At 65.5% G+C, this 26617-nt stretch overlaps 1 protein-coding gene across 3 annotated transcripts in view; it reads left to right on the top strand.

Moving 5' to 3' along the window:
• Nucleotides 1–26617, top strand: part of COL5A1 (collagen type V alpha 1 chain) — a 148130-nt gene that overhangs the window by 56507 nt on the left and 65006 nt on the right. For all 3 annotated transcript variants that reach the window (XR_010662277.1, XM_065928054.1, XM_065928053.1), the window contains exons 5-19: nt 5063–5194; nt 6523–6660; nt 7185–7475; nt 8396–8563; nt 8689–8745; nt 12238–12279; nt 12489–12551; nt 18803–18877; nt 19555–19647; nt 21029–21085; nt 21832–21885; nt 22179–22232; nt 23488–23541; nt 24676–24729; nt 25880–25933. Coding sequence is in view for 2 of the 3 variants with exons in the window: in XM_065928054.1 (XP_065784126.1) it covers nt 5063–5194; nt 6523–6660; nt 7185–7475; nt 8396–8563; nt 8689–8745; nt 12238–12279; nt 12489–12551; nt 18803–18877; nt 19555–19647; nt 21029–21085; nt 21832–21885; nt 22179–22232; nt 23488–23541; nt 24676–24729; nt 25880–25933 (1386 nt within the window). In the remaining variant the exon portion in view is untranslated. The remainder of the gene's footprint in view (nt 1–5062; nt 5195–6522; nt 6661–7184; nt 7476–8395; nt 8564–8688; nt 8746–12237; nt 12280–12488; nt 12552–18802; nt 18878–19554; nt 19648–21028; nt 21086–21831; nt 21886–22178; nt 22233–23487; nt 23542–24675; nt 24730–25879; nt 25934–26617) is intronic.

Genomic DNA, 26617 nt, shown 5'->3' with positions numbered 1-26617 from the left:
AAGAATTGCTGAGAGCCCGTCTGCTCGGGCCCTTCCTTTTCCGTTGTGTGAGCCGGGATGAAAAGTGTCCCAGCGGGTGTAAAGTGTGACTTCCTGTTGGGGCGAGGAGAGGCTGAGCAGGAGCACGGCTCCCGGGAGCTCTTTCTTGTGGGAAGTCTCCCAGGGCGTCAAGGCGGTGACTCGCCGAAGCCCCCTGCCTGGCCTGCGTCCCCTCGGCCAGGCCTGCGTGTCAGACAAGGCAGGCTGCCCTGAGGCGGGGCGCTCCACAGGGTGGCAGGGGCCCCATGTGCCTGCCGCCCCGTGCACGCGCGTGCCTGCCGCGCCTCTCTTGCTTGGAGGTGGACTCGGGCGGGGCCGCCCTCGCTCGGGCCAGACTTGTGGCCAGAACTGCTGGCCTGTGCTTCTCTCCCGCTATCGCTCTGTGGGCAGCTCAGCCCTCCTGCAGCCTCAGAAAGTGGCGTCCATCCGTCCTCTCGAGTGACCGCGTCTCTGCACACGTGTGAAGCGCTCCGGCTAAAATCAGCTGCAAGAGCCACAGGAGAAGCCAAGTGCATGGCGGGAGCCCCGGGGCCCATCTCGTTTGGCCGAGGAGGCTCAGGGTGCCTGGCGGGCCCTGGGGGCCATGGCTTTTATTGAAAGGGAGGGGATTGCAGGATGAGGTGGCAGGGAGGGAGGGAGGGAGCTGGGAGCCAGCGCGGACGTGAGGAGCGGGGCTTCCCCGGTCTGGGCCAAGACGCTGCTCGACTCCAGCGCCCTCGGGGTTGTAGAGCTCTCCAACGGAAACTTTGCAATTTCCTCAGCTCACAGCAGGGCGCAGCTTGGATAAAATCTCATTATGGGAAAAGGCAGAACTGATCCCCTCAGCAAAAATGCCCGGCTCAGCCAAGGATGCACACGTCCTGTGTGTGCCGGTGACTCAGGCCTCGTGGGCCGCTCGGCCTGCCCTCGGCCAGGAGACGGTCGGCCGACAGCCACCCTGGGCATTGGGGCTGTGCGGGGCGTGGAATGGGCACGATGACTGCCGGGCCGCTGCAGAAGCTCCTAGGGCCTCTGCAGAGCTTCACTGACCTGGTGGGGCAGAAACACGGTGCGTGAAAGGAGAAAGCCCCGGCCTCCGTCAGCGCGAGGGAGGCAGTGACGGCCACGGCCCCCCTGCCTCTCTGCGCAGGTGACGTGCCCAGCGCAGGGCGCGGCACTGAGAGCTGGACGTGGAGGTTAAAGGGTGTGGCCAGGCATCGGAGGTGTGGCCGCTGGTGTCACCCGTCTCCCTGAGGCGGGCGGGGGGGGCACCTGCCCCGTGGAGGGCCGCCCGGAAGGGACGGCAGTGTTTACAGGCGCTGGAGACCCAGGTTGGCACAGGCGTGGGACTCGCCACTTGGCTCCAAGGAGACCAGGCTGCTCTGAGCGGCACGGCCGGGCAGTGGCTGAGGACCCTACTCGTGCCCTTGTGGGAGTGACCCGTCCGAGCCTCGGTGGGTGCACCTGTGACGTGGGGCTGGGAGAAGGAGAGCCAGCTCCCTCGGGGGGACGCCGGGGCGCCGGGCTGGGGCCGGGAGGGGAAGGAGAGCCAGCTCCCTCGGGGGGACGCCGGGGTGCCGGGCTGGGGCCGGGAGGGGAAGGAGAGCCAGCTCCCTCGGGGGGACGCCGGGGCGCCGGGCTGGGGCCGGGAGGGGAAGGAGAGCCAGCTCCCTCGGGGGGACGCCGGGGTGCCGGGCTGGGGCCGGGAGGGGAAGGAGAGCCAGCTCCCTCGGGGGGACGCTGGGGCGCTGGGCTGGGGCCGGGAGGGGCCGCAGTTCCCGGTGGGCACTGTGGGGAGTTCCATCCCCTCTGGGCCTGGGTGGGGGATCGGGACTGGGTGGGGGGTCTGTGCTGCAGCTTGGGCTGGGCTGTTGCTGACGGAGGAGACTGAGTTTCAGCCCCACGCCCCCCGGAGGTCAGCTGCCTGCTCTGGGCTGGGCCGCACTGGCCTCATGGGTCCTGAGGTCTGTGGGAACCAGGGGGCCCCGTCAGGGGGTGCAGCGGGGCCCGTGCCCCTGGGGGTCCCAGAGGGAAATGCTGCTGTCCGAGGCTCACGGGCCGAAGAGAGAGCGGGCGGGCGGGATTCACTCATTAGCTCGCGGTGTGGGGTGCACACAGCTGCTCCAGGCTCTGCGGGACGGCTGCGGGGGACGGGCGTGCAGGAGGGGGTAGTGAGTGTCACTAAGGGTCAGAACCCAACCCCCGTCACCGCGGGGACTTCAGCAGGGCAGAGGTGGCCCAGCGGGGACCCCTGGTGAGTGCTCGCGGCATCATGGACCCTGCTCCAGGGCCAGACAGCGCCAGAGTCACTGGGCGAAGAGCTACGCGGCACGACCTTCCTGGTTCGACCCCCCAGCCGCCGTTTCCCCGTCGGTAATCGGGGCTGTGGTGAGGTTCAGGAGAGATGTGTGTGTTGGGGGCGCCCAGCCGTGGCCAGGCACAGGGTGGACCCCGTCATGGGACCAGCATTCCCCGGATTTGGGGCTCTTGGGCTCATCCGCTGTGGAGGCCGGGGGACCCACCCCCACTGACCTCAGATTCCGTCTGGGAAATGAGGCAGGTTTACTGCACTGGGGACTTGACTTTCTCAGAAAACCCTGTAAACTCTTTCTCAACTAGCATCTTCAGGGGCAGCCCGATGTTAAAACCTGCTGAAGACCCCGGGCCCCTCCGTGGAGAGGCCGAGGTGGGGGGCTGTCCTGCTAACGCTCAAGGCCCCGAGGGGCTGCGGCTGGGGGCCCCTGGCATCTCCCCCCAGAGCTGCCGTGAAGACCCCAAGGGGCGGATGGTAGACCCCCGCCCTCTGAGGGACACGCCCACAGAACAAGCATGAAAACCCATCCAAAGACTTGGCGAGGAAAATGATTTTTCAACACACACGGGCATTTGCAGGGGAGGGTGGGTGCCGGAAGGGAAGGCTGCTTCACGCTGGGGGGGCCTTGACTGGTCACGTGGTCACTGCCGCCACCTGGGGAGGGAGTGGGCCGGGTGGGGACAGCCTGGCCGCGGGCCGGGTCAGCAGGAGCGTCCCAGGGCCTGGGGTGAGCGGAGGCGTCTCTGTCGGGCTGGGCCTGTGTGTGGGTGTGGACGGCTGAGCCCCTGGCCTTGCTCACCCCCTGGCGCGGGGCCTGTGAGCCCGGGTCCCGGGCCAGGTGCCTTGGGACACACAGATGCGCCGCCTGCAGCTCCGGGACCGCGGCTTTCCAGGGAGACAGGAACTGTGACGAGTGTGCCGGTTGCTCCATCAACGGGCGCACCCTCTGCCCACAGTCACGGCTGCGCCCCCAAAGGCCCTGAGCCTCTTTTACCCAGTAGCTTCATTTGCAGAGCGTACATTCCCAGGTGATGCTAGTGGTAAAGGACACACCTTCCAAAGCGGGAGGCATGAGAGACGTGGGTTCCTTCCCTGGGTGGGGAGATGCCCTGGAGGAGGGCGCGGCCACCCACTCCAGAATTCTTGCCTAGACAGGGGAGCCGGGGTGGGCTACAGCCCACAGGGTCACAAAGAGTCAGACACGACTGCAGCGACTTAGCGCACGTGCATTCAGATGTCAAGCTGCCAGTCGCAGGGAAAATATTTTATTTGAATTGGATGAGATTTGAAGTAGAAGTCATATTGTTTAATAAAAACGTGTGGCTTTGACTCACTGCTCTGTCATATGGTTCTCGTTGGCTGGAGAATTTAAAGTGAGGGCCGGGAGCCCCTGACATCAGAACAGAGAAGAGGGGGGCGGGAGGGGTGGGGAGAGGGGGGCGGGCAGGGTGGGCGGCTCTGCCGGCAGAGGGAGACGAGGGAAGAGTGGGTTTGCAGAGGGCAGGCTCTGGCCCTGGTGCTGGGCGGGTCGTGCTGAGCCGTGGGCGGTGGGGCCCCTCGCCTGCTCTCTCCCCTCGATGACCCGCTCGCTCTTATGGGCCCGGGGCTGGGACAGCAGCAGGCAGCTCACCCTGCACGCCTGCCTCCCCGGTGGCGGGAAAGCAGAGCAGGTGTAGGCCGAGCCCTGGGATGCTGCAGCTAGGCTGTGGTCAGCGGTGTTCACGGGGAGGGGCCATCCGTGCTCATCGCCAGAGGCAGAGCTGGACATTGGGGGAGACGGGGCCGCAACTGGCACCTGATGAGGTGTGTGATGAGTGGATGAATGGGTCAGTGGGCGGATGGGTGGGTTGATGGGTGGTTGGATGGGTGGGTGGATGGGTGGGGGGATGGGTGGGGGGATGGATGGATAGATGAGTGGATGGACAGGTGGATGGGTGGGTGGTTGGGTGGGTTGATGGGTGGGTGGACGGATGGATAGATGAGTGGATGGACAGGTGGATGGGTGGGTGGATGGATGGATAAGTGAGTGGATGGACAGGTGGATGGGTGGGTGGATGGATGGATAAGTGAGTGGATGGACAGGTGGATGGGTGGGTGGATGGGTGGGTGGTTTGGTGGATGGACAGGTGGATGGGTGGGTGGATGGGTGGGTGGTTTGGTGGATGGACAGGTGGATGGGTGGGTGGATGGATGGATAAGTGAGTGGATGGACAGGTGGATGGGTGGGTGGATGGGTGGGTGGTTTGGTGGATGGACAGGTGGATGGGTGGGTGGGTGGATGGATGGATAAGTGAGTGGATGGACAGGTGGATGGGTGGGTGGATGGATGGATAGATGAGTGGATGGACAGGTGGATGGGTGGGTGGATGGATGGGTAAGTGAGTGGATGGACAGGTGGATGGGTGGGTGGATGGATGGGTAAGTGAGTGGATGGACAGGTGGATGGGTGGGTTGATGGGTGGTTGGATGGGTGGTTGGATGGGTGGGCTGATGTGTGGGTGGATGGGTGGGTGGATGGATGGATAGATGAGTGGATGGACAGGTGGATGGGTGGGTTGATGGGTGGTTGGATGGGTGGGTGGATGGGTGGGTGGGTGGGTGGCTTGGGTGAGGCAGCTCCCCCGCAGGAGGTCTGGCCCTGAGGACCAGCTCTCAGGTGTCAGGCGGTCCTCCTGGGGGCCCAGCGGGCTCCCCGTGTGCCTCCTGCTCAGAGCTTTCCTCCTCTCCCAGGGAGACATCCAGCAGCTGCTGCTCGTCTCGGACCACCGGGCGGCTTACGATTACTGCGAGCACTATAGCCCCGACTGTGACACCGCCGTCCCCGACAAACCCCAGTCTCAGGACCCCAACCCCGATGAATACGTGAGTCCCGGGGGGGCTGCGGCCAGACCTTCTGGGAGGGGTGGGGGTGGGGGCACAGAGGCCATGGGACCCCCGTTTCAAATAAGCCCAGTGGGTGAGACGACAGTCGGTCCTGGGGACGAAGTGGATCCCTGACTCGCTTTACGAAGCTCCCCGTGCTCTGAAGCGACTGAGTCACGGACGTTGGTCAAGAGCCTTTCACACAAGTGCCTGGGTCAGGAGAGCCGGAGCCTGACTCAACACTGGGGCGGGCGCTGAGCGAGCGGAGACGCTGCAGGTGCCCTTGGGGGCCGTCTGGAGCTTGCGGGACAGGAGGGGCTCAGCGCTGCCCCGGCACAGAGATGGGTGCCCTGACCCCAGAGCAGCAGGGACCCCGAGGGCCAGCCTCGTCCCGAGCGCTCCCGGAACGGGTCTGATGCCGCCATCTGCCGACCGGGGCCAGCCCGCCCGTCCACCCACCCCCACAGTCCAGCAGCGCCCCAGCTGACTTGATTTTCAGTTCTGTGCACCATTTTCAAATCCTCTGCCCTCCCTGCTCAGGTTTGACTCCTGTTTCCTTTAAGTAAAATTCGGGCCTGCCGGTTACTTCTCCACTGAGCGCCCCTTGTCTCCCGAGCAGGCAGGAGACAAGGGGGCGCTCCATGAAGCCCCGGGGTCTTGGATTCAGTCACTAAGCCGTGTCTGGCTCTTTCCCGCCCTCTGGACGAGAGCCCGCCAGGTTTCTCTGACCCTGAGGTTTTCCCAGGCGAGAACCCTGGAGTGGGTTGCCGTTTCCTCCTCAGGGGATCTCCCCCCACCCTGAGAACCGGCTGGATAGTGCTCCCATCTGGGTCCCTGCAGCCAAGGCCTCCCGGCCGCCTCCAGGATCCCCCACACAGAGGGCGGGACCCGCTGTGTCATCCTCCGGGAAGTCCCTCCCTTGTGGTCTGGGCCTTCCGTGGAGGTCGGGGCCCCCGGGCGGCAGCGGCATTGCCAGCAGAGCCCGTGGTCCGGCTGGCAGTCCCGGCCCTCGGGCACGCAAGGTCAGAACATCGGACCTTTCAGAGGGCACGGGACCCTGTTCCCTCCCCAGGACGCCCCCTGGGGCTGACTCTGCTCCCCGGGGCTGACTCTGCTCCTCAGGACTGACTCTGCTCCTCAGGGCTGGCTCTGCGCCCCGGAGCTGGGGGCGGGGGTGTCTGTCAGGCCCGCAGGGTTGGTGCTTGGCGCTGGGCACAGCCTTTGGGGTCCACTCTTACTGGCAGAGCCCGCGGGGGAGGGAGACGCGGGCTGCTGTCCCGGCGGGGTGGGGGCCCCCGCCCTCCTCACGCAGCCCCGTTTGCTCTCAGTACCCCGACGGGGACAATGAAGGGGACACCTATTACTACGAGTACCCCTACTACGAAGACACGGACGACACGGGCAAGGACCCCGTCCCCACCAAGACGCCCGTGGAAGCGGCTCGGGAGACCACGGAGGTGGCCGAGGTCCGGTCCCTGGGGGCCGTGGTGCGGGGTGTGGGGTGTCCCTGGGGGCCGTGGTGCGGGGTGGAGGGCTGGCCGACGTTTGGCCCCTGGGTCAGGAGAGGGGGATAAGGAGGCCTCGGGGAGGACGGGGGGCTGACTGGTGACATGAGACCGGGCGTGGTGTGGGCAGGAGCTCAGCAGGAAAATGAGGGGCCAGGGGACCATGTGCGCTTTGTCCTCAGGGGGAGTGTGGGGCAGAGGGCTTCCCACAGTGAGCGGGACGCGGGGGGACGTGGATAGGATGGAGCATGGTCCCCTCCCCACGGAGAGCCCGCGACACTGGCCTGTGTGGCTCTCAGAATCTGGGAGCGTCTCTTCCTCTTGTTTTTGGCTGCCCCGTGGCCTGCGGGACCTTAGTTCCCCTACCAGGGGTTGAACCCAGGCCCTCGGCAGTAAGAGCGTGGAGGCTTAACCACTGGACCGCCAGGGAATTCCCCGCCACGCCGGCCTCCCCCTAACCCTGCGTGTCTGTGCCCGGCTCTCAGGAGCTGACCCAGCCCCCAACGGAAGCCCCTTCGGCACCCGACACCACCGTGGGCCCCGGGAAGGAGGAGGAGGACCCCGGCATCGGGGAGTACGACTACGTGCCCAGCGAGGACTATTACACGCCACCCCCTTACGAGGACTTCGGCTACGGCGAAGGCATCGAGAACCCCGACGAGAACCCCGACGAGAACCCCGACCAGAGCCCCGACCAGAACCCCGACCAGAGCCCCGACCAGGGCGCCCGGGCCGAGGTGCCCACCAGCACGGTCCTCACCTCCAACGGCTCCAACGTAATTGCTTCCCTGCGAGCGGGCTCGGCCCGGGGCGGGGGCTGGACGCCTGGGCTCCCCTTCTCTGCCCCTCACCTGCAGTCCGGGGGCGGCGGCCCTGGCCCCCGCCCCACCACACCTGGCCCTTGGCAGCTGGGCGTGTTAGATGCTCCCCGGGGCCCCTCGAGTTTAGAATGGCCACCTTGCTGGGTGGATCTCGGTGTAGAACGGAGCGCGGCCTCCAAGTCTCGCAGGGTTCGGGTGGAGATGGATGAGGTCACACGTGTTTGCAGCCATGCTCCTCTCTGTGGGCTGGGAGGGGGACAGGCCCATGAGCTAGGGGTCGGACGAGCAGACGAGACACGACCCGACTTGAAATCTCCGCCAGTGACTGACCTTGGACGGTGATGTCCCTGTCTCGAAAGAAACCAGCGATCACACTGACAACCTGGCGCCCGTGAGGCCCGCCCCTTGGGGTCGTTGCCTAGTTTCCAGGTTGAAGAGGGGTTTGGCGCGGCCAGGACACACAGCGGATGCTTGGAAATAGCCACTGTGTGATGCTGAGTTCTGGATGGCCAGAGGGCTCACACACGGGGCTGTGGTGGGCTCAGGCCCCTCTGCCAGCAGGCATGGGATCATGGACGTCTTACCCCGAGGCCCGGGCCTGAGGCGGAGCCCCTGGTGGCCGGGGTTGCCCAAGTGCACGGGGCAGTCTGGCGGGGCACGGCTGTCCCTGGGCGGCTCTGCTTCGCACGGCATCGTAGGGGTTTGGGACGAGCTTCCCCTTTGTGAGAGGGAGACAGTGCCTCCCAGCAGGTGAGCCCCCAGGCTCCCCGTGTTCTGTGACCGGGAGGCCGCGGTCCTTCGGGCCCCGAGCCCGGGGGCCTGGGTCTGCCTGCTACCTGGCGTCCTTCGACTGACCACTGCCGCCCTCCCCCTAGCCGGTCCCGCCTCCGGAGGAGGGGATGGACGATCTGGAGGGAGAGTTCACGGAAGAAACCATCAAGAACCTGGACGAGAGCTACTACGACCCATACTACGACCCCACCGTCTCCCCCTCGGAGATCGGGCCAGGCATGCCCGCCAACCAGGATACCATCTACGAGGGGGTGAGCGGCCGCGGGGTCGCCTCCCTGGGCCTCGGGTGGGCCCCCGCCTCGCCAGCTGTGCGGATCTGGTGAAACCTGTGCCTTCTTTCTCCTCCCCCCTTCTCTCTGCATGTCGTGAACCCCAGATCGGAGGGCCTCGGGGCGAGAAAGGTCAAAAAGGAGAACCCGCCATCATCGAACCGGTAAGACGCTTTCTTATTCTCTCTCGGAACTAGCAGGGTCAAGGGTCAGGGGTCGCATTTTGGGGGCTTGTGGCGGGTTAGGGAGGATGGGGACCCTGCTCTGCTCCCAGGGGACCCGGGGACCCCAGCACCTCTGTGCCCCGGGCCACCGTGAGGAGCCTCGTGACCTCACGGATGCCGCGTGCTGCTTTGAGAAGTCCCTGGGCAGGAGAAGGTTCTGGACCTTGACTACGGGAGTATCTGCTGAGATTCAAACGGGTCAGGGCCCTTGGTGCCGCGCGCCCAAGATCCAGGCGCGTCACCGTCACCGCGCATCCAGTCTAGCTCAGAAGGAGACTCGGCTCTGGGAGGGAGGGAGCCCCAGGCACGGCCGAGTGGGGCCCGGGAGCTGCCGGTCTTGGGCGGGGAGGACCTGGTTCTGCCTCCAGCTGCTGAAACAGGCAAGCTTGGTTTTCAGCCACCTCCAGGGGATGTAATAAAACAGCTCCACGCCCAAACTCCCATTGAGTAAAACTGCCCTGTGCCTGGCGACGGGGCCGGAGGCAAGTTGAACAAAATGACCGTTGATAACGCCTTAACCTTGGGGAGAAGTTCCGTGTGCCCCTCGTGGGATTGTGGGTGTTTGCGGGGTCCCACGTTCTCTGCCCTCAGGGAGCCACGCCTGGCTGGGAGCACCCGGCCCACCCTGTGGCCTGAGGCCTCTGCAAGGTGCCACACGATCAGCGGGAGGAGGAGGGGTGCCCTGCAGCCGCACGTGGGGGACGCCGCCTCGGGGGCCGGGAGGCCGCTCTGGACGTGGGAGCAGGGGCCGGGGGCTGGCTGCCAAAGTCCAGTCCTGCCACATCCTCCAAAGCGGAGGGAGGAGGCCCGCGTCCTGTCTCCCGAGGGTCACCAGCCTGGGGCCCGGGGCTCTGGCCTCCGCCGCCAGCTCCCCGTTCCTGGTGGCTGATCCCAGGGCGTGACTCCAGTGGAGGCTCCAGGACTCCCCTGATCCCGGGGCGCCTGGCATGAGAACTGAGGGAGTCATCCTGTCCAGTTCCCGCGGAATTGGGAAGGTTCTTTTGGAGCCTTGACCCCTTAGAGGCACCAGAAGCCCGTGGCCGGGGCGTCAGGACGAGGGACGGGGTGACGGTCATGCTCTCTGGTCCCCCCGCCCCCTGGCCTGACCCAGGTCCCGCGGGGCTGCCGCCACTGGGCACACACATCCTGTTCTCAGGCTCAGGACACCCCCTTTCCGGTGCTCCCCAAGGGCCCAAGGGAGACAGGGCTTGCCTGGGGCGAGGGATGGGGTGCAGGGGAAGGGGCAGGGTGCCAGGGTAGGCGCCCGAGGCCAGGTGGCCCCTTGCTCAGCGACATGAAGCACCCTGACCCAGGACGTCCGACTCTGGGAGGGCCTGGCCGGCATCTCGGTCCGGACGAGCGTCCTGTTTGCCCATCCCCCGGATGGGCCGCCCCTGTTCGAGGACCGTAGCGTCCAGGTCTGGCTGGATGCTGGTGAGGGGGGCGCGGGGCGTCCAGCTGCCAGGCTGCACTGCAGAGGGCAGGTGGAGACGCAGGCTGAGAACAGAGAGGGGATCTGACACAGACGGCGTGTCTTCAGGAAGTCCGGTCCAGCGTCGTCCAGGGGGCCATCTGGACGCGCTCTGGCCATGTCATTCTTTCCAGCCCAGCCCCCAGCCTGATCAGAGTACTTGTGGGGTGGGGCCAGTCCCCCCGGGGCATTGTGTAAACAGTTGGAACATCTCAACCTGGAGCATTGCTGGCCGTCCTCAAGTCTTAGCTCCCCATAAACAGAGGGCTGAGCCCTGGAGGGCAGCGGACATGGTCTTGACACATCCCAGCCCATGGAGGTTGGGGGGCCGCTTGCTGTCCCCCACATGCCCCAGCGACCTCCCTCTGGGGCGTGTGATTCACTGTCCACGGAGCTCTTGGAACCAGCTCCTCTCTCCATCCATCCATCTCAGGGACGGTTCCCGCCAGAGCTGTTTCCCACTCGGATCCGGTACCCGCTATCACGGGTCAGCATCACCAGTGGCTCCTTGAAAGGACAGGACTCCCCGGGGTGGAGGGGGACTCAGGTCAATGAGACCTGGTGCTCCAGGAGGACCCAGTCTCCCCGTCCAGGGGCCTGAGTCACCTGGGAAGGCCCGTCGCAGGCACGTCCCGCCTCCTGTGGTTTAAGGAAGGTTTTCTGGGCCCTGCTGCTTAGCAAATGAACGGACCTCCCTGTAGAGCTGTGTGGAGCTCGACTAAGGTTGAGACCCCCCCCCCCCCGCCCTGGCGGGTGTGGACCAGGGGCTCTGCGGGCAGACCACCTCTTTGTGTCTCGGGAGCGCTCCTCGGTGGGGTGGTGGCCGTGGGTCCCTTCCCCGCTCCTGGGAAAGTGCAGGTGCCCCCCGTCAGGCCCACCCATCCCGCGGCCCCCAGCCTTCCCCAGGCCCGCGACCCTCCCCTGAGGGCCCGCCCACCGGGGGCTCCCTGAGAACAGAGATGGTGTGTCCGCGGTGCAGCGGGGCTGTCTGCCTCAATCCCGGCTCAGCTCTGAGCCTGCTCAGCGGCCGTTGTCAGAGGAGCCAGGGAAGCCGAGAGTGATGAGGCGGGCTGGAGGAATTTGTGTGCACACACCTCTGAGCTCACCTCTGTGCAAACACAGGGTGCGTCCTTCCGGCGTCCGGGGAGCCCGGTGGGGAGGATGAGGGGCTTGCTCTGCAGGGGCCTGGTGTCCGACCGCTGTGTGCCAACCAGCTGCGTGTCCGGGGCACGCCTGCTCACCCCTAGGAAGCAGCTCCAGGTTCACTTTCGAAGGAAAGCCCAGAACTGGGGGGGCGGCCCTGGTCGGCCCCACAAGCGCCCGAGCTGGCTTTCTTCCAGGCAGCAGGACGCAGGTCTCCCCTGGGCCAGTGTGTGCAGCCTTCTCGTCCCTGTCTCGGCCGCCACCGGACTTCACGGGGAGGAAGGGTCCGAGCGTCCGGGCTGCGTTTCCCACGGGGAGGGGCTGCTGCAGGTGGGGGAGGCGTTTCCTGCTGGGGGGGGGGGGGCTGGGGCCCCAGCGCAGCCTCTCTGAGCGGCCAGCCCCGAGGGGCCTCGGCCTGCCGCCCCCCTCCTCTTGTACCCCCTGAAACCCCGGGCAGCCGTCTCGCCGTCGCGGGGCCCTCGGCCTGGGCTCCGCGGCCCCCTGGGCTGCCGTCGCCGAGGCCTGCCTGGCCCTGCTCTGTCCTCTGGAAGCTGCGCTTGGGGGAAGCCTGCTGGCTGCTGTTGCACTGGAGACGCTCAGAGCTTGGCCCCTGTGGCCCCCGCCACAGCCCCACAGCAGAGGCAGCCGCTCCAGACCCGTCCCCGGACGGAGCGTGCGGCCCTGGGGGCCTGGGCCGTGGTCCTCTGGGCCACGCGGCCCAGGAGCCGTGCCCGGGGCTGGGGCCGGGGGGCCGGGGCCGCGTTTCGGGATGGGGGAGGCCGTCCCGGGAGCTCAGACACTCTCCCTGTCTCTTCCAGGGCATGCTCCTGGAGGGGCCGCCCGGCCCAGAAGGCCCCGCGGTGAGTGTCCTGTTTCGTTTCCCGTGACTTGTGGGGCGGGTCCTCGGGGGTGCAGGGAGGCCCCTTAACACTCCTGGATGGAAATCGGGGGGGACGCCCTGGGGTGGGCACTCGCCCTGCGCCCCACCCCACGCCCACCCTCTCCTGGCAGGCGGGCACCGCCCTGTGGCTGCATCTTTAACTCTGCCTGATTCTGTGTTTAATTCCAGGGTCTCCCAGGACCTCCAGGAACGATGGGTCCCACAGGCCAAGTGGGTGACCCTGGAGAAAGGGTAAGGACAGCCCCTGGGATCACGGGCTCGGTGGCCTCGTCCGGGGGTCCCCCCCGCCCCCCACTAAGGGACCGGCCTTGTCCTCACACGCACGGATGACCACAACACCCCGACGTCCTTCCCCAAACTGCCCCGACCCGGTCACCTCTCACGCCACCCCCGCTGCGCCCGCTCTCTTCTGATTTTAGGGTGGACCGTTGCCTGGCCCTGAGCTGGGGACAGGCCACTTCTGCAAAAAGCCGGGTCGTGAACCCCTGGGGGCCCCGGGGGAGGGACGGTGCACAGGTCTGGCCCCGCGGCCGTGCGTTAGTGGGGCTGACACGCGGGCCCGCGGCGTCCTCCCATTCGCTCCAGCTTCCTCGTCAGGAATCAAGCGACAGACGCCGGAGAACTTGCTGTGGGTCAAAGGGACCGTCCCCTGCCGCCCTGGTGGCTGCAGGGAGATGCGGGCTGAGCCCAGGATGCTGAGATTTCGCGCTGACACCTCGTGGGGGCTTGGGGGTACTGCAGCCCTGTGGCTTCTCGTCCACCTTGACTTTTTCCTTCTTGTTTCTCCTGCTGGTCTAATGGATGCGGATGTGAGCGCGGCCAGACTCAGTGCTAATAAGCGGGTGCGGCTGTAGATTAGAGGCCCTGGGAGCGTGTCTGCACCTAAGAGACGCCTGGCACACGGCCCGGGGCAGAGCAAGGACCTCACGGTTTTGGGGAGGACGCGGCTGGGGTCTGCTTCTGAGGGGGTGTTTGGCTGTCCGGCGCCAGGGCTTTGGGGCGATGCTCCAGGCGGAGTGAGGTGCCGCCTGCAGACGGAGCAGGGGGCCGCACGGCCTGAGAGGGCAGCCGGGTCAGACTGGGCGCCAGGCGGGAGTCTCACCATGTTGCTTCCCTGAACCCGTGGCTTTGGGGGCAGAGTAGGGGCCCTGGCTCCGTGGTGGCCTTCCCATGCATCCATGCCGCTTCCTCCTCGGCTACAGCTGAATAAGTGAGCCAAGCAAATGAGGGCCTGTCCTCCCCACCCAGGGCCCGGGACTGCTGTCTCTAACCCAGCTCGCGCCACAGGTCTGCGTGAGACGGGGTGACGGCCGTGTCTGCTCACAGAGCCATCCTCGGATGGGCCCGGGGTGGGGCTGGGTTCAGACGTCAGCGAGAGCAGCCGTCTCTCTTGGACGTGAGATGGGACGCCGTCCACTGGGGCACGGATAGCACAGACCGTGTCTCCCGCCGGCTCAGCGTTGCTTCAAGTGTCCACCTGTCCACCTGGCACGTTACCCGGGTGGCCACGGCGCTGGGTCCTGCTCTGGCGCTGAGGATCTAAATGTGCCTGAAACACTTGGCGGGGTGGAGGCTCCTGACCCTGGAAGCTGGGGCTTTTAGAGCTGAGGTCTCTGGAGTTCGAGGCAGGGTCCAGAAGACGGGGACCAGGGTGGGGTGGGCAGAGAGAGCACCTGCTCTACGGCTTGCTGTGCTCGGGGTTGGAAGGGAACCCAGCAGCCCCCTGGCCCTCCCGGGCCCTCCCCAGGGGGACGGGCTGATTCCAGGAGCTGACACTGCCCACCCTCGGGGCCCAGTTCTCTGCTCACAGCATCCTCCCAGTGCCCGGATCTCCTGGTTGTCTGCTTCTTAGCTGTGAAGGAACCCTGGATGCAGAGTCAGGACCCGCACGGCCACCTGCCGGCAGGGTGCCCTCAGGATCCCCGGGGAGGAGAGGAGAAAGCTTTGCCCTCTTAGGTTTTGTCCATTGGACCTGCAAATTAAACTGAACAAAGAGCTTAACAGGAGAAAAGATAAATCATCTCATTAATATTTTTAATTTCACGTGTACAGAGGCCTTCACATAGAAGTGAAAACCCGATAAGTGGTTAGACTTGAGAACTTACATACCATTTTAACAAAAAGCAGTACATTGTGGAGAAGTGATTACAAAATACATGGTGGGAGGGGCAGAGACTCGGAAGATAAGGATGGTTCAGGAAGGTCTGCGTGCCCGCTGTCCACCTCCAGTGATAAGCGTTGCCCCCCTTTCCCGTCATCCTGGTTCGGGCGGGTGGGTGCTGGAGAATTCCCACCACCTTTGCAAAGGGAAGCGTGTGGCCTGCTTTTAGGCTGGCCGGGGAGGGCAGGGGCCTTCCCCGCATCTGTGAGTTCTCAGTTGAAGCGGCCTGTTTTGGGGTGATGTGTTCTGATCGCTATCATCTGCCTGGCCTCACATGCCCGTCTGCACGTGAGAGCTGCTCGCTGGGGAATCTGGAAGATCCTCGTCGCCCCCCCCCCCCCCCCCGTCCCGATCCTGGGACTCTGCCGCTCTTCCTTTTTTAAAATCATGTTGCTTATTTATTTACGTGCTCCTGGCGGTGCAGGTGTTTCCCTAGTTGTGGAGAGCGGACTCTGCTCTCTAGCTGTGGTAGGCCTCTCTGTTGCAGAGCGTGGGCTCTGGGCAGGCTGGCTGGATTCACGCTCAGGTCTGCGGACGGGGCACAGCCCAGGTCCCTGCCACGTGGCCAAGATGCAGGGCCCACTGAGACCCGTAGGAAGCTCCCAGCTCTGCAGAGGCCGCGGCGCGTGACCGCGGGTGCCCCAGGACAGGGTGCTGAGCTCTCTCCCGCCTCCTGGGGGCTGGGTGTGGGGCTCGGGCCCCAGGCGCCCCTGTGTGCCCAGGACGTCTCTCGTGGAGCCATCCAGCCCGGGACACGTGGTTAGTCAGCTGCTCTGCACAGCCGGTGTCTGTGAGGTCCCGGCCACGAGGCGTGGTAATGTGGGGCTTCCCCGCGGGAGATGGGGCCGCGTCCTCTCTGTGACCTGCTCGCCCCCTGCCGTGCTGCGGTGGGGCGTTACTAGCGTGGCTCTGGGGCCACCTGAGTCTCCTTGTTAACCCTGAAGCCCCGGAAGCCGGAAGGAACCCTTTGTCATACTAGGGAGCGCACGGGGTGGGGGTCCTCCCGAGAGGGGCGGGCTGGGAGCAGAAGCCCCCAGGGTCTCCGTCCAGGCCCGTCTGGCCTCCTGGACTCAGATGTCAGTGAGCTTGTCTGGGACTTGCCGGCTATAGGGTATGAGCGTGGCGGGCGGTGGGGTGGGGGTGCGGCATCCCCCCAGGTTCTGGCCCGGCTGCAGGGATAGCCAGTGTTCGGATCTAGATCAGGAAGTGACCACTGAGAATGCCTCTGGCCTCCCCCAAACTGCGACTGCACAGGATTGGACCTGCGCGAGCCACCCCGATACTGAGGACCTGAGGGCCGACGCGGCTCCTCCCCTTTTCCGGGCCTCTCTGAAGCCTGAAAGCAGAAGTATCCCAGCGTAAGGGCTCGCCTGCGCTCCGGCGTCCCCGCCCAGCCCCGCTGCCTGTCCTTGTGGTGAGCAGCAGCCGGGCTCTGTAGCCGGGGATGAGCCCCGATCCGCCTGCTGCTGAGTCCCGGGCTCTGGACCAGCGGGGCTGGAGCCGGCAGCCGCTTTCACAGCGTCTGAGCGCTCTGTTCCCTGTTGCCTGCGGCGGCGCGGCACCAGGACGGCCTCGGGAAAGCCCTGTGCTGCCCTGGGGGGGCCGTGTGTCTGTACGGGGTCTGCGTGCGGCCGCCCCGCGGCACCAGAGCTTCACAGCGCCTGCCTGGCCAGCTCAGGGCACTGATCTAAAGACGCACAGAGGCCGGCCGGCTCTTCTGACGTCGCCCTGAGCCCGGTGGCTGGGGCGTGTCCGGCGTCCGACGCAGGCTGTGGACAGAGCAGCCCTGTCCTCGGCTCAAGCCCAGTGGAGGGTGGCGGGGCGGCTGGGATGCAGACCCCTGTTTTGGCTTGGGGGGCCGAGTCTTTGGGACACAGACCCTGGGGCCTGGCAGGGTTTGGCTGGCAGCTTTTCCGAGCACAGGCGCGCGGCTGCATGGGACTCGCGTCAGGTTTTAAGGTGTGAGGAGGATCCCTTAAAATGGGGGGTTTTCTCCCGCAGGTGAACCCTCTCTCTCACAGGGTTTCCAGACTGTTGTCCGCCTACCCACATGCCCTTGGGGATTGTTTTCAGTGTAGTTGATGATGTCAGCATGAGGGCTGAGTAGCTCTGGGGCCCCGAGGTTGAATTTTCACCCCTGCAGCTTAGAAAGAGCAGGAGGAGGGTCTCAGTGGGTGAGGGGCTGCCCCGTGTGCTTCCTGGCTTCCAGCGCTACACGCACACACACACGCGTGTGCAAGCCCGCACCACATGGGCGTGGATACTACATGGACGGCATCTCATCCCTGGGACACACGACTCTAAGCTCTGAGTTGGGGGTTTGCTTTGGGATCGACTCGGGGCAGAAAGCTCAGTGGTGAGCAGCTCTCAGGGTAGAATTTCCAAGAGGAAATCTGACTGGCAAAACACTCCCTGGGTTTTTCTTTTTTAAGTAAATTTTATCTTCTGGGAATTTTTTCTTTTTTCGAAAATGGCAAGCAAGGACCATTTAGCTGTGCCTATTAGCAATAAAAAACCGGGCCAGGGGGCTGCCGCAGAAACCCTTTGACCCAGCAGTTCTGCTTCTGAGAACCTACCTAAGGAAGATGGTTCAAATTTCCCCTGACGGTCCAGTGGTTGGGACTCCACGCTCTCACTGTTGGGGCTCAGGTTCCATCCCTGGGTGGGAAACTGAGATTCCATGTCCCGCCTGGCTCAGCCAAACAAAAAGAGGAAAGAAAGATGCCTGAAGCTCCATCACAACAGCCTGTGTCCTAATGAAAACTGGACCAAAACACGCGTCAGAGGAGGACAGATTCAATCACTGATGAGCCCGTGAGGGCGGGGACCTCCGAGGCCAGTGGAAGGAGTGAGGCCGAGCTCACAAACAGGCCTCCACGTGCGGCAGAGGGAAGGCGCAAACTGCCAGACACGTGTACAAGACCACCTCCTAAAAGGAGAACCACCCCCGGCCGCCCGGCCCGTGGACTCACAGGCGTGATACGCATTGCGTGTTTGGTGCGTGTGCTTCCGGCTCCCTGGGCACCTGCAGGCATTTATCCCCGGCTCCTCCTGGCGGAATGAGGGGGAATGTTCACGTTCCACTTTGCAGACAGCCGTGTTCTGCCACATTTCACAAGAGGAGGGGTCAGCCCTGGAGTAAGACAGCCGCGAAGGAGAAGACGGGCGGGTGGAGGTCCAGGCTGGGCCGGGCGTGCCCTTCTCAGCCCGTCTGGGGTAGAGCCCTGTCCTCGGTCCTCTGGGCCGGGGCTCGGGAGGGAGGTGCGTCTGCCCCGGGAGCGTCGCGCTGCGGTCGTGCGTGCAGGGCTCCACCAGCACCCCGCCGTGGGCCGGTGGCGGTCTGTCTCACTGAGGGGGGCGGGCTGCACTTGTCTGCCCACGAACCTCGCCCACGGCAAGCTGCTTGGGCGTCTGTCTGCCTCTGTGAAAAGCTGAGTGATAAAAACGATTTTTTGACAAGAAGCCGTATTATTCATGTTGCAGGGGTCTTTCCAGGTGGCGTTAGTGGTAAAGAACCCATCGGCCAACGCAGGAGTCATCAGAGACAAGGGCTCGATCCCTGGGTCGGGAAGCTCCCCTTGGAGAAGGAGGTGGCACCCCACTCCAGTACTCTTGCCTGGGGAATCCCATGGACGGAGGAGCCTGGTGGGCCACAGTCCATGGGGTCACAGAGTCAGGCGCGACTGAAGTGACGATGCACGCACGCATCTGTGCTGCATTCACCTAGGCCTGACCTAGGCCAGAATCAGTCAGAGGCTCTGCCAGGGGCTGGGGGTGTCGGGGACCAGCCGGGCGAGCGCTGAGGTGGTGTCTGTGCAGAGGTGGGGCATCGAAGTGCTCAGGAGGCCTTGTGACCCTGCCCGTCCCCCCGGGAATGCTGGCCCCTTGTGTCCATCCAAACGAGTGGACGTGGCCCGTGCGGCATCTGCTCCACCCGCAGGGCTGAGGGGGCGTGGGGATGGTCTGGCCTCTCAGCCGTCAGCTCCGGGGCCCTTGGGCTGCCCAGCCCAGGGCGGCACCCGGCAGGGACGCTCCCGGGGCCGTGGAAGCTGCGACGCCTCACCCCTGCCCGCCTCCCGCGGGGTGGCCTCTGCCGCTCTGGACCGCAGACTCCAGGCTTTCTGCCTCTTCGCTCGGCTCTCCTGGGTCCGGGGTCTCCTCGTCCTCGGCCCGCAGTGAAGGCCCCTTCTCCAGGCTCCGGGCCCTGCGTCGCTCTGCGCTTTCGTTGTGGCTTCCCGCGGGCCCTGCCTCCGCCCCCTCACGACGCCCCAGTCCAGCTCCCTCCCGGGCCCTGACCTGCTCTCCTGCGCTCTGTCCACAGGGTCCCCCTGGACGCCCAGGCCTTCCTGGCGCTGACGGGCTGCCCGGCCCTCCTGGAACCATGCTAATGCTGCCTGTGAGTGGACCTGGGGGGGCGCTGCTGGGGGGCGGGCTCGGGGCTCAGAGTGAGGGGGGTCCCCTGACCACAGACGGGCTCCAACTGGGCCAGCCGTCCTGTGGAGATAGCTCCTGGGAGTGTCCTGCTGCCCAGCAGGGTGGACACCAGGATCGGGGTCTCCACCTTTGACAGCATCCAGGGCGGGAACAGAGCCCAGCTCTGCAGGAAGCCGTGTGGCGTCCGCCTCCATCACCGCACACCTGCCCTCTCCCTCAGACCCCCAAGCCACCTACTTCCTCCTTGAGCGTGACCTGCTCCTGACCTTGGGGGTCTGCAGGGGACCCAGGCCACCTCCTTCTCACGGAGCCCAGACCGGGAGTCGTCCGTCTCTCCCTGAGCCCGTGTGCCCCTCAGCATGGGTGTTGGCACGGGGCTCTGGGGTCTCGGGAGAGATGTCATGGATGCCGGGGGGTGGGAATCCCCAGGGCTGGAATTGTCGGGCAGAGACAGGGCAGCCGTGTGCGGGCAGTCGGGTGGCGTAATCAGCCGGCGGAGGCCCGGGGCTGGAGGCTGCCCGGCCAGCCCCCCCGAAGCTCTGCTGTCGCCTGAGAGGCCACTGGACACCCTCAGCCCTGGGGTCCGGAGTGGACATCCATGCCTGTGCAACCCCGGTGACCCCACGCTTACACCCGCAGTTCCGCTTTGGAGGGGGCGGCGATGCGGGCTCCAAAGGACCCATGGTCTCCGCTCAGGAGTCCCAAGCTCAAGCCATCCTGCAACAGGCCCGGGTGAGTGGCCCTGGGGTTTGGGGAGCCGCTTGGAGCCCAGCTTGTAGGGGAAGCCCCTCTTCCCAACTTGGGGTGCTCACCTGGGACTCAGGAGCCTGGGGGGGTGTCCAGTCATCCCTGCACATTTGGGGGCCCTGGTGAGCACAAGGAGAGGTGGGGGAAGCTTCAGGGGTCCCTTGTCCACACCGAGGGTCCAGATTCCCAGATATGGACACAGCCGCTGAGCCCCTCTGGCTTCTGCTGACCCCGTCTTCTTCGGCCGTCTACTGCCTCCTCCTGACTCTGGGGTGGAGAGACCCCATGTACTCCGGGGGGGTCCCTTGTGATGGGGCTGGGTCAAGCCTGAACCTCGTGGGGAAGCCTGTGGGCCCCGAAACCCCTCACTCAGCCTGGGGGTCCCAAGGAGCCTCCTTACCACTCTGCTCTCGGCAAACGAGCTGATGAGTGAATTGCGTTTTAATTGACGAGGCTCCAGATTGCTGATTGCCGATGACAAGAGCAAATGCCAGCCGGCGGGGCGGGCCATCCCTCCTTGGAGTGCCCGTGATGGGGCGTCACAAGGAGCGGCTGAGGAGTCCTCGTTTGGCGATATTTATGTAGCTCCGTCGCCACGGATAGATGCTAATGATCAGAGTGCGTGGATAATGAATTACAGGGCAGCGTACGCAGTCGTTGCCGTGGAGCAAACTGCCGTGTAGTGCAGTCAGCGGGCGACAGGCCCTATCCCCCGCAACGGGGCTTATTGACAGGCCGGCCTGGCTGGCCTTGAATCTGTGGGTGTGTTGACTGAAGCCAAGTGGGTGATGGGCGCCTAAGATTTTATAACACAGAACATTCCAAAATTGAAGTGGCCTCGTGCAGGAAACAGTTGCCCGATGGGTGTGGAAGAGGCCCTTGGAGAAAGCCGGTGGGAGTGAGCCTCAGCAGCGGGCAGGCAGTGGGCACCTGGGCAGGGGTGCAGGGGGGTCCCCGTGGCTGGGGCAAGGACTTCACTCACCCCGAAGGCTCCCCGATATAACCCCCGGGCCCTGAAAGTGCCTCTCGGGGAATGTGTGATTCAGCGCGTGCACAACACACGCCCGGCCAGCCCCCCAGGGCAGCCGCGTTTCACGCTTGCTGTGAGGGTGTGGGGCTGGCCAGGGCAGGTGGGGAGAAGGAAGGGTCAGCCCGAGGCCCCGGGCACCCACCCGGCTGCCGCCCGCCTCTGCCCACCCCGTTGGCGCTTGCCGCCGGGAGCCCGGAGGATCGGAGGAGGTGGGCCCGGGGTCCCTGTGACCTCCCCCGCCAGAGGCTTCTGTCCTTGGCTGCTCACGCCGGCCCCGTCCCGCCCGTCAGGACGGGTGAACCAGCCGTTTCTCAGCATGTCCCGTTTTGCTTGCAGCTGGCGCTGAGGGGGCCTGCTGGCCCGATGGGTCTCACTGGGAGACCGGGTCCCATGGTAAGTCATCCTGGGGGTGTGGGGGTGGGTGCCCCTCACTGCCCCTGCCCGTCAGGCTCCCAGCTCCCCGGGTCAGAGCATCTTGCGGGCGGAGGTGGGGGCTCCCCGGGCACCAGAGGCCCGGCTGCCCTCGGGGCAGGGAAGCCCTTGCACTTACACTGACCACGACTCTGCCCCGCCCCCCGGGGGCTCCAAGCCTCTTTCTTTTGAGGCTGTTTACCGTCCAGACCACTTCATGGTGAGGCAGACCCTGATTCCCACCCGACTCCTCGGGCAGCGTGTGCCGGGCACCCCAGGGCCAGGGAGAGGGGTCTCCGGGGGGCCGTGTGGCCCTTGCAGTTGCAGGGAGCCGGGCATCGAGGCCCACGGGGCCCTCTCTCTGTTCCCCGGGAGGGGGTGCGCTTGGCCCCTGGCCCTGGGGTGTCTGGTCCCTCGCGGCATCTGGCGATCTTGCCCTGCCGTGGACAAGTATGTCCACGCCCAGCCCTGGGCTGCCGGCTGTGGCGGACGGAGTGCAGATCCGTCCCGGAGAGAAGTGAGCATGCGCTGAGCGCAGGGGTCTCCCCCTGCCCCGTCCAGGGTTTCCCTCCAACCCGGGACGAGATGCAAACCAGGAAAATGACTGCTCGTCCCTCGGGGTGTGTCCAAGGCGGCGGGCGGGCTCCCTCCCCCTCCCTGCCCTCCCCAGCCACCCTACAGCCTGTACCCCTGTGCGGAGCACCCCCTAACCAGGCGTCTCCCCCCAGGGCCCTCCCGGGAGCGGAGGTCTGAAGGGCGAGCCAGGAGACATGGGGCCTCAGGTACGTACCCCGGGGCCTTGGCCTCTCCGAGAAGATGGAGCCCTGTCGCTGCCTCTGGTCAGGGAAGCGGGGGGAGCTGCCCTCTCACGCGGAGCGGCTGTGGGGTCCGGAGCGGGACCGCGCGGGCTGCCTTCCGTCCCGCCCTGGCTCAGGGCCGCGGACCCTGCGCCCTGTCCGCGTGATGCCGCGTGCTGGCAGCTGGGCGGCCGGGGGGGCGAGCACGGGGACCAGGCTTGGCTTTGTCCTCTGAGAAGCGGACATGCTACTGACCTTTGCCCTCTGATCCCGGACAGGGTCCGCGGGGCGTGCAGGGCCCGCCTGGCCCGGCAGGAAAGCCTGGGAGAAGGGTGAGTGTTTTTCGGCGGGAGTCGGTGCTGCGTCTGCCGTGGTGACGCTGCGTCTCGCCGGCCAGGCTCCCCCGCCTTCAGAGGGCACGTCTGTGTCCAGGGCTGGGTGGGTCCCGTCCCACAGCAGCGAGCTCCCCTGCCCCAGCCTCCGTCCTGAGCATCTGAACACAGTTTAACATGTTCTTTTAAATTGGAGCATAGCCGCTTTGCACTGTTGTTAGTTTCCACTGTACGACGATGTGAATCGGCCATAAGTACACCCGTAGCCCCTCTATCTTGAGTCTCCCTCCCAGTCCCCCGGCCCAACCCCAGGTCATCACAGAGCCCCGAGCTGAGCGCCCTGTTAACCCACATTTTGAATTAAAGCAGTTTCCCAGGTTCTCTGGGAGCAAGCGTGTAAAAGACAACATGGTCAGTGGCCCCTCCTTCTCCGGGGCAGCCTCCTTTCTCCAGAAATGGCTTCGGCTTTGTTGGGGGGGAATGGCCGGTGTCCTCTCAGACCCCCCGCAGCCCCTCTCTGCCCCCCGCCTCCGACTCTCTGTCCGGCCTGGCGTGTTAGTGGAGGGGAGTGCGTTCCCTCCAGGTGACCGTGGTGACTGACTGAGGGCGCACGCCTTTCTCACCCGACATAAATTAATGAACAGCGTCCACGCGAGCTCGGGAAGTCCTGATTAACCCACATCAAACTCTCACTAGCGGATCTTTCCATCAACTGAATGTTTCTGCTGAGTGAAAGGAATACTCGTTTCTTGTGTTAATGAACCTCTGTGAGGAACGCTGGCCACTGGTCTGCCCGTTCCTGCTCTAGTTGCAAAGCGCTCGAGGCAAAAAAACGGGTCATTCCCTAGTCCGGGGCCCCCATCCCGGGAGTCGATCGTAGTGAGAAGGGACGTGACAGAGTGAATGGCTCTCAGGCACGGCTGTCTCGAGGCGGCCCCTCAAGGCCCCAGGTCCACAGGCAGAGGGACGCACGGCCAGTTCTGAAAGGGCCGCCATTGAGATTTCTAACCTCTGCTGGGGTTCAGTGGCTCGGGGTGGACACTCAGGCGGTTAATTGGGCTGTGCCCGCTCTGAGGTCCAGGATGGGAAGACCAGAGCCTGTGGACAGCAAGCGAGGCTGCAGGTCTGGGTCCTCTGGGCCAGCCTGTGGCGGGGGCTCTGGGGCCCTCTGTCTGACGTCACAGGGAGCCCTGCTCGGGGTCCTCCTCGCGCTGGCTGCTCCTTTGTGCTGACACTCTGCCCCGCTCTGTTCCAGGGCCGAGCCGGCAGTGACGGGGCAAGAGGGATGCCGGGACAGACTGGCCCCAAGGTAGGTGCGGTCACCGCCCCCTGGGGCCCGCAAGGTCGGCATCACCCCTGTCGCCGACTGTGGCGAATATGCTGAAGACAGGGCGCGTGCCCTCATCCGGGGGCAGGAAGGGTCAGGTTGGATCAGCCCTCCGGCACGTGGACAAGAGGGCCGGCGTCAGCGGGCTGAATTTCATGGGCCACCCAAGTCCAAGGGCAGGAAGTCCTCTTGCCCCGGTGGGGGAGTCCGAGCTCCTCGGGGTTGCAGGGAGCGAGTAGACATTGCACGTGGGGAGCTCAGGTGTGTGAGGGCAGAGTCCGCCCTGGCTGGGGAGGCTGCAGCCCAGGGCGGCCATGACCCCTGGCCACCGTGGTGCAGCGGGCCTGTCCCTCTGTCCCCGAATCTGGGGTGGACCGGCCCTGTTCCTGGTACCCATCCTTCTCACCCTGCAAGAGTTTGTCCATACGAGGAGCCCACAGTGGGGACGGCAGCTGTTCTCAGGCACTGCCCTGCCCACCCCGGAGCTGGCGTGGGCCGGCTCCCGGGTGCCCCCGTGAGCCCCGAGCGAACCTGGAGCCCTCCTGGTCTCAGGCACCTTTGGTGACAAAGGAGGAGAAGCTTCCCGAGTCTGTCCCAGGAGGTTACTGTCTTGTTTCGACAGCAAAAGCATTCCAGGCTGAACTAGCCTTCCGTCGTGTGGTTTGCCACACACGAGGCGGGCAGCTGGGCTCCGGGAGGCCCCCTGGGCGGCGGGAGGAAGGCTGGCCGGGGAGCCGGGGTGCCCCAGGGCCCAAGGGCGGTGCCGCGCCGTCCACCGCACAAGAAGGTGCACCTGCTGTGTGCGGGCGCGGCTCTGGGCCCCCGCGTGTCACGGTGAGAGGCACAGGCAGACAGCGGCACGGGAGCCCTTGTGCCCACTCACACACGGACTCTGCAGCCCTGCGTCTGAGGTCTCACTGTCCGTGGCTCTGGGACAGAAGCCATTTGTCTCTCTGTGGCCTTGGTTGGGGTTTTGGGGAAAGAGATGGGAACATGGACCCAGGGCTGTGGCCGGTGCGCTGGGGGCTGGCCAGTGGGGGCCCCGGGTGTGAGATGCTGTGTGGACCACCGCCCAGGGAGGGGCCTGCGCTGAACTGCCCTCTGTCCTCCCCGCAGGGTGACCGCGGCTTCGATGGCCTGGCGGGGCTGCCGGGGGAGAAGGGCCACCGGGTGAGTGTTTGCTGTCTGGGGGCCGCGGGGAGCGATCGTGTGAGGGCCCTTCGGGGCAGCCTTAGGCTCCCCGGAGGCCAGACCCTCGATCCCAGAGTGGTCGCTACGTGAGCCTCGTGGGGGTGGGGCCGGACATGGGCAGAACGTCCTGGGGACGCGAGCTCAGCCCACGGAGGGCCCGTTTCTCCACCGCCGCTGGCGGCTAAAGGGCCACTGGGGTCTGTCCCTCAAGGGGCCAGGCAGCGGGAAGCCGCCTCTGCTCAGGGGCCTCCACACTGTCAGGAAACCCAGCAGCCGCCCTTGTGGGGGCCGGCCAGAACTCTCCGCACCATTAAAGGGGCGACTCCAGGACGCGGGCCGGCCCCGCATGGCCTCCCCCGTGGATGGCCTCCCCCGCGTGGCCTCCCCCGTGGACGGCGGTGGGGTGGGGGCTGCGGCTGGGCTCGTCTGACGCGACTCAGGTGCCCCGGCCGACGCTCCTGGCAGCTCCGTGGACGGTTCCTGCCTGACCTGTTTTCTCTGATGCTGTCGATTCTTCTTTGATGTTTCGGCACACCCTGGACCTGCGGGCACATGTCTGTGTGTACGGCACACATGTGTGCACACACGCGCGCCCACACACGTGTTGGCTTTGTCACACGGGTCACCCATCACGCCTGTGCTGCCTCGGGAGGCGGCTGTAGGGTTCTAGCCAGAGCTGCCGCGCTCGCGCGCCCCACCGCGCCTGGGGATCCCGATCAGGCCGGGTCAGCGACGGGCACATTCTGAGCACGGATGGAGTGCAGGGTGTCGGGCGGGCCAGCGCTGACTCTCAAGTGCGGAGCGGTGGCCCTTTCTGGGGGCCGTGTGGGGCTGGGGTGCAGCCTGCTTCCCATGGAGAGGCCGGTGGGGTGCCTGGGGCGCCCGGGGGTCCTTGGTGCTGCTCTAGCTGACCCACCACCAGGACTCCGAGGCCCGGGGAGCATCCCGCCAGCCAGCTACGCCCCCCGACGAGCCAGGAGGTACCGTGTTTTCCGACAGGTCCTCTGTGACTCTGCGCAAGGCCCGGGAGGGGGGTGGGATTTGCAGCCTCGGAAGCAGAGAGAGAGGGGTTGAGACAGCCGTGCGCATCCACCCGGGGGGCTGGTGCTGACCCTGCCTGCCTTCCTAGGGCGACCCTGGCCCGTCCGGCCCGCCGGGACCTCCGGGGGAAGACGGAGAAAGGGTACGTATCCCGCTGCATGTCGGGCGCGCCGGCTGCCCGTCTCCTCTGAAAACTGCGGATGCGGCAGTGGTGGGCACCTGCATGGGGGTGGCGTCAGTGGGCTGCACCCAGCTTCCGGTAGACACGGCTCGTGGACCTTGACGCTGCCGGATGTGGGCGTCCTGAGCGCTTTGACCCGTTGACCCAGCGCGTGATCTCAGGAAAGACGTCGTGGGGAGCTGATGAGCTCAGCATCTGAGCAAGCGGCAGAGGGAGGCCGCCAGGGGCGGAGCGCAGGGTCTAGGCAGGGAGGGAGGCTGAGAGAGCCGGAAAGTGACTTTCCTTGCCCTGGAGGTGGGGCAGACTGATGCGCATGTGTGGACCGAGCCGGGAGGGGCGCTGGGGTCTGGGCGCTCTGTGCATCGATCCGTCATCCGTCTATCTGTTATCTGTTTACCTACCCATCTTTGAATTTTCTGTCTGTCATCCGTCTACGTGTCTATGTATGTATCTCTCCGTCATCTGTTAATCACCCATCTCTTACCTGTTTGTCTCTCATCTGTCTACGCGTCTGTCCATCCATCTGTCTGCCCGTCTTTAAATCTGATCTGTCATCCATCATCTCCCTGTCTCTGTCTGCTTTCTGCCAGGCAGTTTATCTTTCGTCTGTCTCTGTACCTGGCAGCTAACCAGGGATGCTTTCTG

This window comes from Muntiacus reevesi, chromosome 3 (genome assembly GCF_963930625.1).
Source record: "Muntiacus reevesi chromosome 3, mMunRee1.1, whole genome shotgun sequence".
Lineage (NCBI taxonomy): Eukaryota > Metazoa > Chordata > Mammalia > Artiodactyla > Cervidae > Muntiacus > Muntiacus reevesi.
Note: the sequence above shows the minus strand (reverse complement) of the source record. Positions and strands in the feature narration are given on the sequence as shown.